Source organism: Fundulus heteroclitus, unplaced genomic scaffold (genome assembly GCF_011125445.2).
Source record: "Fundulus heteroclitus isolate FHET01 unplaced genomic scaffold, MU-UCD_Fhet_4.1 scaffold_217, whole genome shotgun sequence".
NCBI lineage: Eukaryota > Metazoa > Chordata > Actinopteri > Cyprinodontiformes > Fundulidae > Fundulus > Fundulus heteroclitus.
Window position 1 is genome coordinate 153,780 of NW_023396629.1, and position 18,721 is coordinate 172,500.

Sequence of the window (18,721 nt, forward strand, 5' to 3'; positions counted from 1 at the left end):
ATTTTGGCCTCATCAGTGCACAACAGATCATTTTATACCCCTAAAACCTTAAGATTTCTTTTCTATCACCACAAATGTTTTTTTTTTCTATTAGATAGACCGACTATAAGCATTCTTACTTGTTCTCCTTATGTAAAGGGAAATCCACCAATCAGAAAACCCCTGCAGAAAGGAGGTTTTACATTTTGGCCAGAGTTGGGATTAAATTTAACCTAAAGAGAACATATTAATTGTCTTTCTCCTTTTGAATTTGTTGCACAGGATTGATTAAGAAATAGCTGATTTTTAATTAGTCACCATGACCAAACTTATTGGCATCCCCAATAATTCCTATGAGTATATGAAGAGTGGCATCAGATGTGAAGTTGGGTGACGCCTTTGTAAGGTTTTTGTTTTTTAAAAACAAAAGGTGGCTCATTCTTAGTGAAATGTTTAAGGCATTCTGAACCAGGGGCATTATTACCTTTTTTCACTTCTAGACTATGAGACAAAGACAAAGACAGAGAGCCTTTCTTCGGACTCCAGGAGTCAGGACATTAACGACGACTCCTGCGAACCTCCAGCCAGGGACGGCCATGGAGAAAAAATGGAACGACTTGCCGGAGATGGGCCCTGCTCGCCTGACAACGTCAAGGGCGCGCTCCTCAAAGCTGTTTTATCCGTCGACTCTGAGGACAGCTGTAATCCTGGCTCCACCTCTCTGGATTTCCCCAAAACCCCCTCAGATTCTCCAGGCTCCGAGTGTCAGAGCAAGTGGACTCACTTGACACAGCATGAGCTGATTGGGCTCGGTACACTGGTGGAGAAACTGGAGTTACTCCCTGAAAATAAAAAATGTGTTCCGGTGGGGATCGAGTCCCCTCAGGCCCTCCTGGATGACATGAAGGTGACAAATAAATAAAAACAGAAATAATTATAGACGGACGAGACATGGGTCAGTTTTGTTTCACACCTTGCTTTCTTCATTGGCTGTTTAGGTTGTCCTTAAGGAACATGCTGATGATGACCCAAAGTTAGCGCTCACCGGGGTTCCTGTTGTGTTATGGCCTAAGAAAGAGTTAAAGGTAAGAAAACAAAATCAAGTTTTGTAGAGCGTGTTCATTGATTTAGTTCCAATCTTTACTATAGCAAGAAAACAACGGGAGCTCTTGTGTAACGTGCCCAGAAGTGCTTAGAGCCTATGAAACAGCGGAGTACCTTTTGCAACCATTGGTGCTGCATTTGCTGTGCAGACATCAGAAAAAACACAATTCACTGTTTCTGGGAGGGCTTCAAATAAGCAATGGAAGGGATTACAGGGTACACATTTTCGTTTTTAACGCAATGAGCCACTTTTTACAGATCAATTAACTGGAGGAGGATGAACTATGCTAAGTATGAGTCATTTAGGCTTTGGTGTTTGTTTTCATGTTACTAATTAAGTACACCACGTTATCGGGGATCAAATACAATCCTTTGTGGTAGTTGCATACATTTTACAATGTTTCAGCCAAGTCACGCCTCTTTTGGACTTTAAAAACTGGCTTAAGGGAGATAATGATTCTGTGTGGCTGTATGGAGTGTTTATTGGTGCTTACACTTAACGTAAACAATTTGGTCTTCAACTTTGTAGTTTTAAAGATATTATGAGAAAAGAGATGAATTATTATATGTTTTGGCAGGTTGGTATGGAAAGAAATCATCTTTGTATTTCAAGCTATGCTTATCTATCTATCTATCTATCTATCTATCTATCTATCTATCTATCTATCTATCTATCTATCTATCTATCTATCTATCTATCTATCTATCTATCTATCTATCTATCTATCTATCTATCTATATATGTGTGTATGTATGTGTATATATATATATATATATATATATATATATATATATATATATATATATATATATATATATATATATATCCTGGTAGTTCTAAATTTTTCTATATTCATTTCTATATTTTCCATGTACTGCGTTTTGTGAGTGTATCGTTTCCAGTTATGGTCAAAACAAAACATAGAATGTTTTTCCATTCTTGGGTTTTAAATCAATGTTTTTAATATTACTTAAATCTTAACCTGATTTGATCAAAAACACAAAAGAGAAACTAAGCTCCTAAAATGTAGAAGATGTGGGTGAAATCCTAGGTACCACCCTCGCTACTTCTACAGGATTAGGATAAAGCAGTGTACAGTGCTGATAATTAAATGCTCTTTATTTTGTGATTGTCAGTAAGTGGGGCCAAATCTATATATATATATATATATATAAAAAAAAATCAGTTTACAAAAAATGAGTTTTAGGATTTGGCTTTTCTGGAGCTTTCAGATATGTGTTAACACCAGACCAAGGAGGAACGACACCTATAATGTCCTTGCAGAAACAATTGTTACTGCTCATCACCGGCACCGGCAGGATGGAAGGGGGTGGGCTGATTCACTCCTGGTGGCTGCTTCATAGTGCCTGGGCTCTCTGGCTGTCGGGCCCCGCTGGGGGGCGGTATGCCCTTGGGCCTCGGGTCTCTGGACCCATGGCTGGATCTGCTCTGGTGTAGGTGGCTGCCATGTGAGCCCGCGGGCTCGTTGGTGCAGCTCTGTGGCTGCTGGGGGTTTCCTGGGACTCTCCTCTGCTGGGATGGGGGAGGCAGCTATCCCTGTCCTGGTCCCTCTTAGGCTCCTGTCCTCTAGGGGCCCTTTTGGACATCTGAGGTTCTGGTGTCCCCGGTATCTGCCTTGGCGCTGTGGGGGCGGGTCTATGGCTCCTCACAACCACTACTGAGCATTTTTCTTATGGATTAATCTTACATAAACAAGTGCACTCTCACAAACACCTACAGGCGTTGACATATTTACCTCTATGCAGATAAACACTATAGTTAACTTTGGCTGTCACTAAACACATCTTGTATTTAATAATACTACATATTTTTCAGTGATGTGGTTGTTTGTACCTGTGTTAGTTTTGCTGTTCTTATATCTCTCTCTTTAGGTCTAGAACAAGACTCCGCGTGTGTTATCTCATACTCTCATAATCACTTATTATCACTTTTTCTCCTTTTTGATGTTTCGCCTCAACTTTTTCTCTTCCTTTTCTTTCACCTTTCCGAGTTTGTGTCCATTGAGCTTGAAATAATCCCAAAATAATATCTAATAAAGTTTTTTACACATATATCAAGCAGAGCATTATGGTGAAAGCAGTAATGCTCCACCTGGTTCCGTCCCGATAGCGAAACCAATGAAAACTGTTGCGGCTGGAGTTGGCACTGCTTATGTTGTGGTTTTTAAAACTGATTTATAGTTTATTTTAATAGGGAACAAAATAAAGTTTGTGAATTCAGTTCAGTAGTTGTTAAAAATATATCTGTAATTTGTGTGTGTGTGTTTTTTTTTTGTGTGTTTTTCGTGTTTTGGCTTTCTTCCTATATGGAATGTTTTTCAAAAATTAAACATGCCTACTGGGCCAGAAAGTAATGGTTTTATGTTAAAATAAACATTTGGGTGAAGTTGTCGCAACCAGATTTATCTTGTTTATCGTGAAGTTGGTCTTAACTTTTTATTTCAAGTGGCATTAAAAAGTCTTAAAAAGACTTGAATTTAACTTGCCTTATGCTGTAGGAACGCTGGTTGCCTTCATTTCCTTATTGGAACACTAAAGTTGCTTTAAATGATAAAAGTTTTAGGTTTTTGAATCAGCCGAAATCGTCAGACCTGAAAGGAATCCAGAAATTGCTGTTGGCATCTCTAGATCTGTGTCATATGACTGATTATAAAGTTTCTGCCGGTCTCATCCAGCCTCTGGATCTCCCCCCCACCCACCCGTCCATCCCTTGAAAGGCCAGCTGCTGGTCCCGGGGCCTCTTTGTGTTTGTCTTTTGTAATGAGATGCCATCTGGCTCCATTGGTTGTGCGCGAGCCTGCTCCTCTCTCCTTATGATGCCCAGGATGAATATGACAGCACTTCTGCTGCTGCGCCTTTGCTCATTGGGTAGGGGCGTACACCCATCGGCACATATTCTGATGCTCAGCCGCCTCCCATTGGCTCGCAGCCTTTTGGGCGACGCCCCCTCGCTTCCAGGGAGCAGAATGCATATTAATGAGGCAGCCTTGTGAGTGTGTGCGTGCTTCCTACATCTGCTTGTGGTATTGTGAAGCTTTGGAGCAGGAGGGAGGGCTGTAGGCCTGACAGCAGTAGCAGGAGGGAGGAGGAGGAGGAGACTGCAGCCATGTCAGTTTGCTATTAGCCGGACGGCATCTAAAAAACAAGCCATGGCCATGTCGCTGAGCGCTGATGATGAGGACTACGACTCAGACTCCGAGCAGGTTAGCACTCTGACGCCCTGCAGGCAGGCAGGCACACTGAGGCAACCGGAGGAATGTTTGGTGTTTACGCTGCGCGCAGCATCACAGAGCAGTGAGGGGATTGAGCTTCTTAGAGACAAAAGCATTGATTCAGTCTACTCTCAGTGATTTTAATCTCCTTTTATAGTTTTCCCTGCTTGTGTGTTTATCCCAGAGCAGGTGGTAGGTGTTCAGTCAGAGAAGATCCAGGGTTTTTTACAGCTAATATCCTGTGGTTGTTTAATGATGCAGATTCATCTTAATGGCCTGGTCGTAAAAAAAATATGGAATTTCTGTTTCTGTTTTCATTTGTTGTATATCTATACACCAATTGACATTGCTATAAATGCCAGCTGCATCCGCGACAGAACTTGCTTGCAAATTTGTGTTGTTTGATGTAAATAATGTTCCTACTCCACTGCTCACCTCAGCTCAGCGCCACACCCCCACCCCACTTAAAATCTGTGACCGCATTTGAATGAAACAAAACACAGAGCGCTGATGAACGAGTCCATCTTGTTCTGCTGTCAAATAGAACAAGTCACGTGACCCTTTTTACAAAATTTGTTTCCAGTTATTTAGACACGCATTCTTCAAGTCAGCAGCCTTCAGGCCCGAAAGCTGTTGAGACGAAGAGGATTCTGGCTCTGAACCCTAAACTTCAAGAGCAATAAGAGTAGAACAAGAAGAGTGGCACGTTCTGCAGGTTTTAAACGTTGCCTTCACAGCACTTTATATTTTTGGCACGTTTTCATCATTTATTCCAAGTTAAATTGAAATAGTTGGTTTTTAGTAGAATTATTACTAAAAGGTTTTAACTGTGTTTAGTTTTTTTATATATATTAATTCAAACCTCTTCTGCTGCTATTAGATGTTTACATTTAGGTATTTTTTCCATTAGTTTACAATTTTTTATTTTATTTATGGAGCTTATTCCCATGAATCACCTTACTATGACCTGTGTGTTCGTTCTAATGCACAAGGAGTCCTCGGTCGTTTCATTGATCAGAGCAGCCTTCTTATTAAGACGTCTCCCAGGAGAAAAAGCCTTGAATTGCTAGCTGGTGAGATTTTTTTTACTGCTGAAAAAGTCAGAACCATAATCCGTGTGATTTGACGATAAAGTAATGAAGCTTTGAAAACTGTAACTGCCGAATATTTTATTTCTTTTCCCCCCAAACAAATATGCGAGACAGCTTTTTATTTTTCTGCGCGTCAGCTGTTTCAGCTGACAGGAGAGGAGAGGGGGGGTCAGTCTGTTGTTTACCTGTAATCAGCTGTGATCACCTGGAAAACCTGCTGCGTAACATTTACCTAAATATCCGTCAGAATGCAACTGTTCAGGACCTGGTCTCTGCTGCTTGGTTATCTGGTCCCTCCCTCTTGTTAATCCCTGTGAATCCCCCCCTAAAAAAAAACTCCAGGGCAGATTGAACCCCCCCCCACTCACCCCTGCCTCCTCAATATCTCACATTAATCCTGTCTGCCAACCACATATCCGAGTGTCCGTGTCAGTCCTGTTTCATGGCTCTTGTTAGAGTAAATGATCATTATGTGCCTAAAATTTTACCCTTCTCCCTTTTTTTTTCTCTCTCTCTCTCGGAGGCTCTCTAGTTACAGTCCTCATTGGTTACAAGTGTGTGTGTGTCATACACTGTTCTGTTAGGGAACGGGACGCGGCTGTTGCTATGCTGACACCAGGAAAATCTGCACTGTCGATGTAACTGAAGGAATCCAGGCTCCATCTCCAGTAGCTGCAGTGTTTTTCACCTATTGGTCTTATTTATTTATCTCTCCCACTCCCCCCCATCTTCCACTCTACTGCTCAGTGTCTCATGGATGATGGTGGGGATCATTTTGTAGATTTCCTCTTCAAAAGAGCCTCCACTTTGCTGTTGTTTTGGCACTGAGCCTGCACGGGAGTGGGATTATAACGCAGAGAATAACGGTCAAAGCATAGTGATCTCCATTGCCCAGATGTTTTAAAATAGAGCACAGGTTGCAGTGAGCACATGTCTTTATCCATCCGTGTGCTCTGGAAGACAGAACAATGTGTCTTCTTCATGCAGCATGTGTGAAATGTGGCTGCGAGTGTAGCTGCTCTTTGAAGAAGAAACATGCAAGGCAGAGAGAGGCTAAATTTGGATGGTGCCTTCAGGGACATTTCTTGATGTGTTTGTTTGCTCTTCTGTTTGGTCCTGTAAGAAGCATGGAAATGTGTTTAGACCCAGCCTCTTTTGGTCAGGTTTGTTGTTTGTGGATAAAACGTTGATACATATTGTCCCTTTGTGCCTTTCTCTGTACACGGGAATGTTATTCTAGACAGGGAATGAACAAAGAAAATGCTGCTCAGCACTTGCATCCTCTCATTTTATTATTTGAATATTAGATTTGTAGTTCTGTATTGCCCTACAAAAGTATACACACCCTGTCAACTTCTTGCCGTTTTAAATGTTACAACCACAAACTCTGATATATATATATATATATATATATATATATATATATATATATATATATATATATATATATATATATATATATATATATAATATATATATATATATATATAATATATATATATATATATATATATCTGGGGTTTTAGGTGGGAAAAAAAGGAATATTTTCTGAATTTTGTGTGGCGTCCAGTCTTAAATTATTTGACAATCTGTCGCAAGACTCAAAATTGCTTTTCACAGTCTGTCTCTGTGCAGTCTGAATGAGGTTGAGCTGTTTTGCGAAGTAACATGGGCAAACATTTCAGTTTTCCACTGTGCAATTCTGGTAGAGACACACCCCGAAGACTTGCAGCTGTAATTGCACTGAAGCGAAATGTGTTTCGACAAAGTAGTGAGTTATATACAAATTATATACAAATGCACGCCACACTCTTAAAATTTTATTTGTAATAGAAATGAAGAACAATATCTGTGTAATTCTCTTTCCACTTCACAATTATGGACTATACTGTCTATTGTATAAATTCCCAATAACATACGTTGTAGCTTTTGGTGGCAAAGTAACAAAATGTGATAAAATGAAAGGAGTAGGAATACTTTTATGTATTAATGGGCTTTACTTTACCCGCTAAGATATTTTCTTCATGATGCTAGTTTTTGTAATGGTATTAAGACGACTGCATATTCATTATTTATAGTAAAAGAAATGGAACACAGCTTCTTTGTTATCACAATGTTGATGTGATTAAATTTTTAACATTTCTCTCATATGATTCACTGCAAGGCTCCATGTCGAGCTGCACGACACCAGAAGACATCTTGAAAGTAAAACTACTGCTTAACTGTTGTTAATCTGCTTGCCACTGTATCCCTTTTTGCCCTTTTAGCCCCGGCCTCCTAACCGGCCGAAACCTAAGATGGCAGCGTCTCCTGCATCAGCAGTCAAGCTGTCGGCCAGCCGGGGGACGTCTGGTGCCAGGAGAAGAAGGACGCGCTGCCGAAAGTGCGAGGCGTGCCTACGGACGGAGTGCGGAGAGTGCCACTTCTGCAAAGACATGAAGAAGTTTGGAGGGCCGGGGCGGATGAAGCAGTCCTGCATCATGAGGCAGTGCATTGCAGTAAGTGCAGAACGCTGGGAGCGCTCGTTTCTGTTTAGAGAGGATGTTTAGCTTGCTAGCTTTCTTAGTGACAGGTTACAGTTGGCAGCAGTTTTGTATCTATTTGGTAAATAAGAAGATGCAATCAGAGGGTGATCAAACCGGCATTTGCATAAAGACTAGATATAGCGGCTTTGGCTCGTCCCTGAGGTGACGAATTTGCATTTATACTTTTCAAATCAAGCCACTTTGGGCTGTTATGAAAGGATCTCTGTGTGCGGATGTTTGAGTGAGTTTTCAAAGCAACTCTTAGAAAAGTCTCTGCATTTTGTAAAGAAAATTCCTTAATGTTAATAACCTTAATGTTAAGATAGATTTTAGTGTGAGGTTACAGGTTCTTTACGGCGCCTTTGCAGAGTCAGGACCGCTGTATATCTCAGAGTGGGAAGCAAATGTGCTCCAGTAACGTCTGACCTTTGATGTTTTCCTCTGAAAGCTTGCACACGTTCTTGTGGCAGTGGGTTAATTGCACAAGTGATTAACACAGATGTGTGAGTGTGTTGTGAGAGGCTACTGGCTGGTATTGCATGTTTACTAGTTGATGTAGATGTGACCCATCTAATGTGAAGAGTAGCCGTATTGGTTGGTGCATATGTTTGTTTTTGGGTTTCGGACGTCACCTGTTTCCTCAAAGGCTTCCTGAGGATGGTTTATGGTAGGCAGCAAGGTGCTGGTTGCATGTTTCAGTACCATGGACAGAGAATATAGACAAACTGGGTGTTGTATCGACACGTTTTCTGAGACTTTCGTCTTCCAAATCGCGTAATAACACTTTAATAATTTTTCGACCCTGACTTTTGTTTTGTAATAAAGCACTTAACTAGAGCATACTGATTTATGACCACTTTTTAAAAATCTATGGACCAAAATACGCTATTATTGACACTTTTAGAATTGTCATGGTTAATATGAAGTGTGGGAATGTCTGCAAAAGTAAGTAATTTAATTTAATGGTTATTTAGGTGGGACTAAGTATACAGGAGTAAAGTTGCAGTGCGGAAAAACTTCCACAGCTCAGCTATCATTGCTGTATCTGTCCATCTGTCTCCAATTTAAAGCTAGACTTCTGTAAAAACATCTGTTATAATTTCCTTATTAGCTTATTATATTTTGAAAATGCATCAAAATGGATGAAGAATTTTGCTGATTTGAGTCTGGAAAGTTTGAGATCTGGTAATGAAAAATGTGTAAGAACTCTGAATCAAAGTTAATATTTTGGTTTTTGGAGATGCTTTACCTCTATTATTTTAAACGTTTACACTAGTTAAGGCTGAATGTTTTAGTACTAAATAAAATTGTGGGACTGTTTTGGCACAGCTCTGAATAAAATGTGTCTAATTGTCTACAATATGCTTACCGCTAAACACAATGGTGGCAACAGCAAGCTGTAGGGGATCGTCAAGAAAACTGCAGTTTGTACTTCATCACCATTAAATGATTTAATGAATGAAATCTTTTTTAAAAACAATTTTTTCTATTTTAATTTAAACTTGATTCAGTGTTCATTGGATCAAATGCTATTGAACTGAAATTATTGTGGCAGAGTATAAACAATAATAAAATGTAGGAGAATGAACATAAATTAGACTAATCTGACATGTTTATGCTTTATGCCAAAATCAAGTTTTTTGTTCTTTTACTGTTTGTAAATCGGTAGTGAACGGGGCCTGATGCTGCCTGTTTGTTTTGTTACTTTGTTACCAGTTTTTGTCCAAAGTTTGGTTATTTTCTGACACTTTTTTGTTGCATCATTGTTTTTTTTTGCCCGGTCATTTGGATAACTTTCTGACTGTACCGTTTTTGTTAGTTTCTTATCTTTCCCTCCTCTTTAGGGGGTTGTATTGATGCTGGCTGTTTGTATCTGAATTGTGTACGTTTTCTCTCAGCCTGTCCTGCCCCACACAGCAGTGTGTCTCGTCTGTGGAGAAGCTGGAAAGGAGGACACGGTGGAGGACGAGGAGGAGAAGTTTAACCTGATGCTCATGGAGTGCTCCATCTGTAACGAGATTGTTCATCCAAACTGTCTAAAGGTAAGCTGACGAACATCAGGATGGTAAAATATAGACTCCGTAAACACTATTCGTTTCACCCTTTTTTATGTTGCCAAAAAATGAATCTGATCTATGTTACTGATTTTATTTAGGTTAAAGATTCAAACGGATTGGTCAATGATGAGCTGCCAAACTGCTGGGAGTGTCCAAAGTGTAACCACGCGGGAAAAACTGGGAAAGTAAGCATCACTGTGGACTCTATTGTGTTTATGTTATGAATTTCAAAAAGGGCTGAATGTATCTACGTATGCCTGAGCCAGATAAATACAGTTGTACTCTCTTTTTTTTTTCAACCTTTTGGCCACAAAGCAAAAAAGGGGGCCAGGATTTAAGTATGCGTCGAACCTCCCCGGCTCCCTTCTTAAGGAACCACGGTTAAACCGAGACTCAAAGGACGAGCCTGAGCCACCGCCGCCGGTGGTGATCTCTGCGAGCGTTACTTCGCTGACGACCACGTCTGCTGTCAAACGGAAAGCGGAGCGGGAAGTATCTTCTAAGAAGAACGACGAGGAGCCTCCAAAGAAACGTCTGCCCCTGCTAGCTCTGGATAGTTTGCCACGAACACGGCTTGAAGATAATCCGTTAAGGAAGAAAAGGAAACTGTTTGACACAAGTGATGAACCAATTATGTTGAAAAAGAAGGTAAGAACCAAATTTTTTATACCAACTACGCTGGTTTAACTTTTTAGGTATTCTTAACTTTTACTTATCTATCTATCTATCTATCTATCTATCTATCTATCTATCTATCTATCTATCTATCTATCTATCTATCTATCTATCTATCTATCTATCTATCTATCTATCTATCTATCTATCTATCTATCTATCTATCTATCTATCTATCTATCTATCTATCTATCTATCTATCTATCTATCTATATATATATATATATATATATATATATATATATATACATATGAAATTGATAATTGATATTGAGAAAAGTAACACATTTCCCTACTTCAGCTGAAACAATTACTTATATTTATTTTTACAGTTATAATAATGTTATCCATAACATGTAATCCTTTTGTAGGAGTTTGATACACAAACTTAAAAGTAGTAGACTTTAAGTACTTATTCAGCAGAAAGTTAAAATGTTTTGCCATTTTGCTGTTAAGTCATAACACTACAAGTGTTACAGGCTACTTTCTACTGGTAAATGAATCAGGGTATCTGCTTTCCAAATGTGGATTTAACCTCTTAAGACCGGAGATCTGTAGCTGAACATAGGCTTAGGAGTGTAATTAATTCTCATTTCATAGCAAACTTTTACGTTTAGGGTAAAAAAAGGGTGATAAATTGACTGAAAACTGGAAACTGTTTAATTTCAGGAAAAGTAGTGACATTGATTTGAGGGAATATGGTACATTTGATTACTGAGATTTAATTAAAATATAACTCTCTGTTCTCTTTGTTAGAAAAAGCTTTTAAAACCAGACGATCAATTTAGTCCAAAGCTTTTGCAACAAATCAAGACTGAGAATGACCACGGGGAGGAAGATGAAGGACAATGGGATCATGAAAAAGATGTCTTGACTTTAGACAGAATGCATTTTAAAAGGATAAACGAGTATGACAATGAGGCGCAAGATGAGGACACAGAGGAAGAGGAGGCTGCAATTAAAGAGAGAGACTGTGCTTCACACGACAAGGCCAAGGCACTCATAAGTCCTCTCCTGAGAACATCCTCCGTCAGAGAAGGTGACCATTCGTCCTCCAACTCTCCCAGAGCTGGACCGAGCAGCGAGTCAGGAGATGGCCAGGAGAAGAGCTCTGCCCAGCTTAAAGCCCGCCATCAGCGCCGGCGCTTCCCAAACAAAGGACCGAGCAAAGAGTTCAGCCAAGAGATTCTCAAGATGGAGGATTCTCTGAGCAACCCGAAGCACGGTGCAGAGAAGGCGGAGAACAACGCTCACTATCGCAGGCCACTGAAAAATGAAGATTCTGTGGCCAATCAGAACTGCAAACCTATGAAAACCGAAGACACTCCGAATCGAAGAGCTCCCAAACTGGAGGACGGTGTGGCAAACTACCACCGGCAGCCGCTGAAAACGGAAGACTGCTCCGACAACCAGAACCACAGTCCAGTAAAGGCCGAGCCTAGGAGTGAAGCGGACGAGCAGAAGCCAAGGTGGCCTCTGAACAACGGCAGCAGCGACCTGGGTGACTGGCTGAGGCACAGGGGGCGGGAGGTAAACGGGACCCCGCGTGGTCACTCCCCACTGGGCTGGAGCCGAAGCACGCCGATAGCGCCGTTATGTCCGCGTCCGCTCCCCCGCCACTCACCCCCAAAGTGCGTTCAGATGGAGCGCCACGTCATCCGACCCCCTCCCATCAGCCCCCCGCCCGACAGGCTGCCGCTGAACGACGGCGAAGCGCACGTGATGCGGCGGGAGGCGTGGATGAAAGTGTTCAGTCACCTCGCTCACAGGGATCTCTGCGTCTGCATGCGTGTCTGCAGAGCGTGGAACAGATGGTGGGTATGAGACCGGCTGTGCCCCCCGTTGAAAACTTCAAAACGGAAGCAGACCGCGAGCTCACGGGCGTGTCTGTCGTGTCACCCGCCAGGTGCTGCGATAAAAGACTCTGGAAGCATATCAGCCTGAACCGCTGCAAGTCGATCACGCCCCTGATGCTGAGCGGGATCATTCGGAGGCAGCCGGTAGCTCTGGACCTCAGCTGGACCAACATTTCCAAAAAGCAGCTCAGCTGGCTCATCAACAGACTTCCAGGTAAGTAAAGGTCAATGAGCAAAACAAGTGTCATACTGTTAGTCTTTGATCCACACATGTTCTGCATGAGACATCAGTCAGTAAGAAGGTCCTGCCAGGGAATGGGTATCGAAGGAGACCCACCACTGCCAGGCCTCTGGTCCGGCCTAGGAGGTTGTCACAGAGCCGAAATGGCCAATGACAGGAAGGGGAAGGAGAAGAGTTGTGACACAGTGATTATGACACAAATCAGAGACTGAATGGGGCTCTGGGCAAGACAAACACCTACGTTCCGACAAAGCCCGTTTGTTTTGTGTTCAGAAATAGAATAAAGGTTTCATAAATATTACAGGACTGTCTCAGAAAATTAGAATATTGTGATAAAGTTCTTTATTTTCTGTAATGCAATTAAAAAACATGAAATGTCACACATTCTGGATTCATTACAAATCAACTGAAATATCGCAAGCCTTTTGTTGTTTTAATATCGCTGATTATGGCGTACAGCTGAAGAAAACTCAAAAATCCTATCTCAAAATATTAGAATATTTCCTCAGACCAAGTAAAAAAAATTAAATTATAACAGCAAAACAAAATCAAACATTTGAAAATGTCCGTTAATGCACTCAGTACTTGGATGGGAATCCTTTTGCACAGATTACTGCATCAATGCGGCGTGGCATGGAGGCAATCAGCCTGTGGCATTGCTGAGGTGTTATGGATGCCCAGGATGCTTCAATAGCGGCCTTTAGCTCATTTGCATTGTTGGCTCTGGTGTCTTTCAGCTTCTTCTTCACAATACCCCACAAATTCTCTATGGGGTTCAGGTCAGGGGAATTGGCAGGCCAATCAAGGACAGTAATGCCATGGTCAGTACACCAGTTACTGTGAGAATCTTATGTCGTCTCTTAACCACTACCATACTTGTGATTTAGTTTACTGAACCAAGCTGAGTGTTTTTCAAGGCTCAGGAAACCCTGCAGTGTTTCCAGTTAATTAGACGATTCAAGTGATTAGTTGAATAGCCTACTAGTATAGTTTTTCACGATATTCTAATATTTTGAGATAGGATATTTGGGTTTCTTAAGCTGTAAGCCATAATCAGCGATATTAAAACAATAAAAGGCTTGCGATATTTCAGTTGATTTGTAATGAATCCAGAATGTATGACATTTCATGTTTTTTAATTGCATTACAGAAAATAAAGAACTTTATCACAATATTCTAATTTTCTGAGACAGTCCTGTAAGTGATTTTTTTTTTTTTTTCAAGAATCTCAGTTCAGTGTAGCATAATCTATTCAGATCTGCCCCTTGTGGTGTGCCATCCTGGACAGAAAGCCATAATTAAAATTGCTTCTTTGTAGCAAACTCCTGCATTTAAAGAGGGTAGTGCAGCTTTATAGCCTAGCAAGACAAATTGATAATATGTAGCACTCTCTATCTGGGTTTGCTCTCATTGAATCTGTTCGGGGAAAGCATGGACATTCAGCAGAACACTCCGAGCTGATTGGGGCAAAGCGACGCCTAGTGCCCGCCTACCAAAGGTTGGTTTTAGCCAATCACGGTAAATGCAAAATGTCACAAGCAGAAGGCGCCATGAGAACCCACAACAAGTTACGCCGGTCAAGGCTCGCTCATTTGGATAGTTACACTCACAACAAAGAAGTGGATTCTGACAAAAACAGATGTGACAGCAGCAGCCACGTGCGTGTCCTCCTGCGCTGCCATCTTTATTTTGGTTCGGCTGGTATGTCCCGCCTTAAACCATAACGCTGCAATGTGATTGGCCAGAACTGTTTTAGGTCGATCTCGAGCGGGACAAGATGGACTTTTGTGTGTTTGTGAAAGCACAAACACCACGAGAATTCAGTTTGCAGGCAAGGTTTACAGCTTTATGGTGCTTGGTTTGCATCCCGTCATGACAAACGCATTCATCAGCTAAAATTGATGCAGATAACATTTTGAGGAGTCCACAGAATAGCTTTGGTGCACATTATTTAAAGGGTTGAAGGGATATTTAAAGTGATTGCTGTAACTAGTAGGCCACACCCCTTTGGTTCCACAGTCCCGGCTGGGTCACAGGACTCACTTGTGTGAAATGCATGAGAAAAGTTATTGGTAATGATTTTGTTAGCAGTTGTGTGATTGTCACAGAACTATGATCAGAAAGGGGCTAAAATGGCTGTAGTTCAAATAATATAGACAATGGATGGATCCTACATTGGTAGACATCTGAGTAACTGGGAGTGTTAACAATTGTGTTGTCAAAATGTGAAAAGGCTTAAGTGACATGAATACAGTTTTATGGCACCGCATCCTGTGGTTATGGGAAGCAGTTGTCAAATAAATAAGATATAGTTAAAATAACAATGGAAAACTTGCAGTGAGCCACACGGCTTAACAGGGACTCTCCAGGGGCTCCACAGTCTCAGGCAGGGAAGAAAACTGTAGCAAAAACAAGTGGATTTTTTAAGCCATTGGAGAGGAGAACTCACCATTGAGGTAAATTACTTTTCTCACTAAGGCAGTTTAATATACTTCAGAATACCACTTTGCTTGTCTCTAAAAACCTGTGAAATATTCAAATCGCTTGGTTACTGTGCTATTTTGCATCGGCGCAGGTTGATTTTAACGCCTCGGATTAGACTTAGGAAATCTTGTCGTCATAATAAACCATAATTATAGACTGTATTTATCCTTACCTGTAGGAATTGTGTCAGCACTGAACAGAAAACAGGCGGTTGGCTCGTTTTATCTTTGAAATGTAACTGTATTTCTGTCTGTGGTCCCTTTTTGCACTGCAGGTCTGCGTGTGTTGCTTCTGTCGGGATGCTCTTGGGTTGCCGTCTCTGCCCTGTGCACTTCCAGCTGTCCTCTGCTGCGAACGCTGGACGTTCAGTGGGTCGAGGGACTGAAAGATGCCCAAATGAGAGACTTACTGTCGCCCCCTACAGATAACAGACCAGGTACCAGACCCTCATCTTAAGGAATCAGTTTCCGAGTAAACTTATTATTTTTTAAAGTCTCCTCATTTTCTTGCAGGTCAGTTAGACAACAGGAGTAAGCTGCGTAACGTGGAGGACCTCCGGCTAGCTGGGCTGGACATCACCGACACGTCTCTGTGCCTCATCATCCGTTACATGCCTCTGCTATCGAAGCTGGACCTCAGCTATTGCAACCACGTCACCGACCAGTCCGTCAACATCCTGACTGCCGCAGGGACGACTACCAGAGACTCGCTCACTGACGTCAACCTGTCAGGTACCAGCATCTCTCTTCACAGGCGTTTTATTCTTTATTCGTGTTGGAATAAAAGCATTTATATGAAAAACAAATGGTGTGACAGCTGGTTGTGAAAGGCTATTACAGATTATAGCAGTAGACTCAAACAGTAATAAAGCTCCAATGTTTTGAACCAGGCATCATTTCTATTAGACATGCCCCCCCCCCCCCCCCCCCGAAAAAAAAATAGTGAAACAATTAAATATACAGGGCAAAACTTAAGTATTTATATATTTTTTTCAAACTCTGGAGAAGTTAATAAAAAATGGCGTTGATATGCCGTTATTTTAAAAACAGATTTATGAATTTGTTAAATTTGACACTGGGACAAAATTGAAAGTGAGGATTATTGTTATTTTAATGCAGTTAACAACTGAATTACCCAGAAACCTTAGCATATCAAGATTTTTCTAGACACTCAGTCAGACTCTCCTTAATGTCAATATCTGTATGTAAAGTCATTAGTCCTGCAATTATTCACAACCCTGACAATAGTAATAGTAATATCATCTTTACTGTCATTGAAACATACATTGAAACATAGCTCGGTAGACAGTTTGGGGTTAAGTGCCTTGCCCAGGGGCACATCGACATGTGGCAAGGGGAAGCTGGAATCGAACCCACAACCTTCTGATTGCCAGACAACTACTCAACCCATCAAGCCACAGTCGCCCCATTAAGATTCTTATTAGTTGATTGAAATGTCTGGGAAGTTGTGATTAGTAATCCATGACACCGGGACCACTCTGTTTTAGCCACTCTTCAAAGTGGGAAAGATAAGCGAACATGGCGTTCTGGTAAGGCAGATATGTGTAGATCTTCTGGAGTCAGGAATTGGCTAAGAAGAGTTCTAGGAGTAAGCAAACAAAAAATAAATTCAACAAAACTCATGGTTATAGAACTGTATCACAGAGCGGCATCTTTGGGTCCCAAAGTCTCTACAACAACCATTAGACACTATCTGCAAGTCACCTAGTTGTTTGAAATTGTAAGGGACCAGACTTAAATAAATTAGAAAAACTTCAATTTAATAATGTAAAAATGGTTAACAAAAGGGTTAAATTTCAATACAAAATAACTCAAATAATAAATAGCATGGATTTGGGCCCAAATCAACTGAGGTCTGCTAAACGATAACAAAAAACAGACAAAACTGACAAAGAACAGAGGCTGCTTAAATAGGGGTGGAATAACCTAAACTTTCCACATGAGGTACAACATAACAGAGGAACAACAAACCAGAAATATGTACACAAAAACTAACATAAACAGATAAAGAAAAATTATCTTTAACTTAGCACCAATAAGTGAATATTAAAATAAAATAACTAATGTTAACTTCAATAAATAAAGCCCCCCCCCCCCCCCACAAAAAAAGAAGAACAAGTGCAGGTAGACCATTCACACAGATATTAACTAAAGTGTGCAACCATTAGAAAATATAGGTCTACATAAAATAACTTGAGTTTAACTTATATGTAGTGTAATCTGGAACCAATAAATGTAAATTATGAAAAAAATATTACTACACTTGGTGGTCGTGTTAGAAGCATCCACCACAGAAATGTGTGCCAGGAAGAAACTTTTTCTGCCCTACCATCACAGACAAAAGTATGCAGACTTTGCTGAAGGCTACTAGGCTTTGATCCGACTAGCATTGAGCTTTATTACCAACAAATCCTAATTTGAATATGTGGATAAGGCCCACAGGCCCACTGTTTCTTAAAGTGGAGGTTCTGTGATGCTGTGGGCCTAGCTCTCCTCCAAGGGCCCCAGAAACCTTGTAAGTTTTAAAATACAAAAACAATTTAAACAAAAATCTGGTGACCGCTACCTTAAAATTAAAAATCATTGCAAGGTATTTTTTTTTTATACACATACCTACCAGGAGCAACAAAAGCATGGAGAGCAATGCATGTGCAGAATGCATATGAGCAAAAAGTGTGCAAATTTAAACAGAAAAGATAAGTAAGTGGTAAGTACACGGTTAAAGATGCTGACTAAGATGTTTGTTATAGAGCATGCTGAGCATGCTGGGAGGAGAACGCGTACTGTTATTACTGCTCTCAATGTACAGTGATTAATCTTTAACATTCAAGTCCTATCTGATTATTTCATATATCATTCATTCAACACTTCTGCACCATTTATGGATTATCCCCCTCTTACCCCCATGTCCCCCTGGCAGTCTGTAACAGGGTCACCGACCAGTCGCTGACTTATTTCAAACGCTGTGGAAGCATCTGCCACATCGACCTGCGATACTGCAAACAGGTGACCAAGGAGGGCTGCGACCAGTTCATCGCCGAGATGTCAGTCAGCGTCCAGTTTGAGCTGATCGAGGACAAACTGCTGCAGAAGATCAGCTAGGCATTGGCGCGGCCCTGCGTTAAAGGCACCGTCCACTAGGAGGCAGCAGACGACCGTGGGCTGGCTGAACAGAACTGACACAAGATGGTAAATATGTCCGAAAAGCGACGTGCTGCTGAGCCAGAATGTATAAACGGAGGTCTCCCGCAGCCATGCAATATGTTTCGCAAATATTTTTGTTGTTGCAGCTCTTTATGACTTATTTATTGATAAACTCTTTGTGTATCATATGACAGCTATCCCTTGGTGTTTAGACTATTTTGCTCTAATGCAATAACCTTTGCATTATAAATCAGTATTTTTGTATCAGAAAGTCTTTCATACATTTACGTGCAGCATAAAATGCACCAGTGT

The 18,721-nt window shown here is 41.0% G+C and overlaps 1 protein-coding gene across 3 annotated transcripts in view; it reads left to right on the top strand.

The window, feature by feature from the left end:
- Nucleotides 1-18,721, top strand: part of LOC105915318 (lysine-specific demethylase 2B) — a 30,312-nt gene that overhangs the window by 10,304 nt on the left and 1,287 nt on the right. For 2 of the 3 annotated variants that reach the window (XM_036129774.1, XM_012849385.3), the window contains exons 11-21: nucleotides 480-886; nucleotides 978-1,064; nucleotides 7,675-7,905; nucleotides 9,831-9,974; nucleotides 10,088-10,174; nucleotides 10,296-10,637; nucleotides 11,421-12,478; nucleotides 12,571-12,734; nucleotides 15,520-15,681; nucleotides 15,758-15,976; nucleotides 18,186-18,721. The exon at nucleotides 18,186-18,721 is cut by the window's right edge and continues 1,287 nt beyond it. In XM_036129774.1, coding sequence (XP_035985667.1) covers nucleotides 480-886; nucleotides 978-1,064; nucleotides 7,675-7,905; nucleotides 9,831-9,974; nucleotides 10,088-10,174; nucleotides 10,296-10,637; nucleotides 11,421-12,478; nucleotides 12,571-12,734; nucleotides 15,520-15,681; nucleotides 15,758-15,976; nucleotides 18,186-18,367 — 3,083 coding nt within the window. In that variant the 3' untranslated portion in view covers nucleotides 18,368-18,721. The remainder of the gene's footprint in view (nucleotides 1-479; nucleotides 887-977; nucleotides 1,065-7,674; nucleotides 7,906-9,830; nucleotides 9,975-10,087; nucleotides 10,175-10,295; nucleotides 10,638-11,420; nucleotides 12,479-12,570; nucleotides 12,735-15,519; nucleotides 15,682-15,757; nucleotides 15,977-18,185) is intronic. The other variant, XM_012849387.3, reaches the window with a different exon arrangement.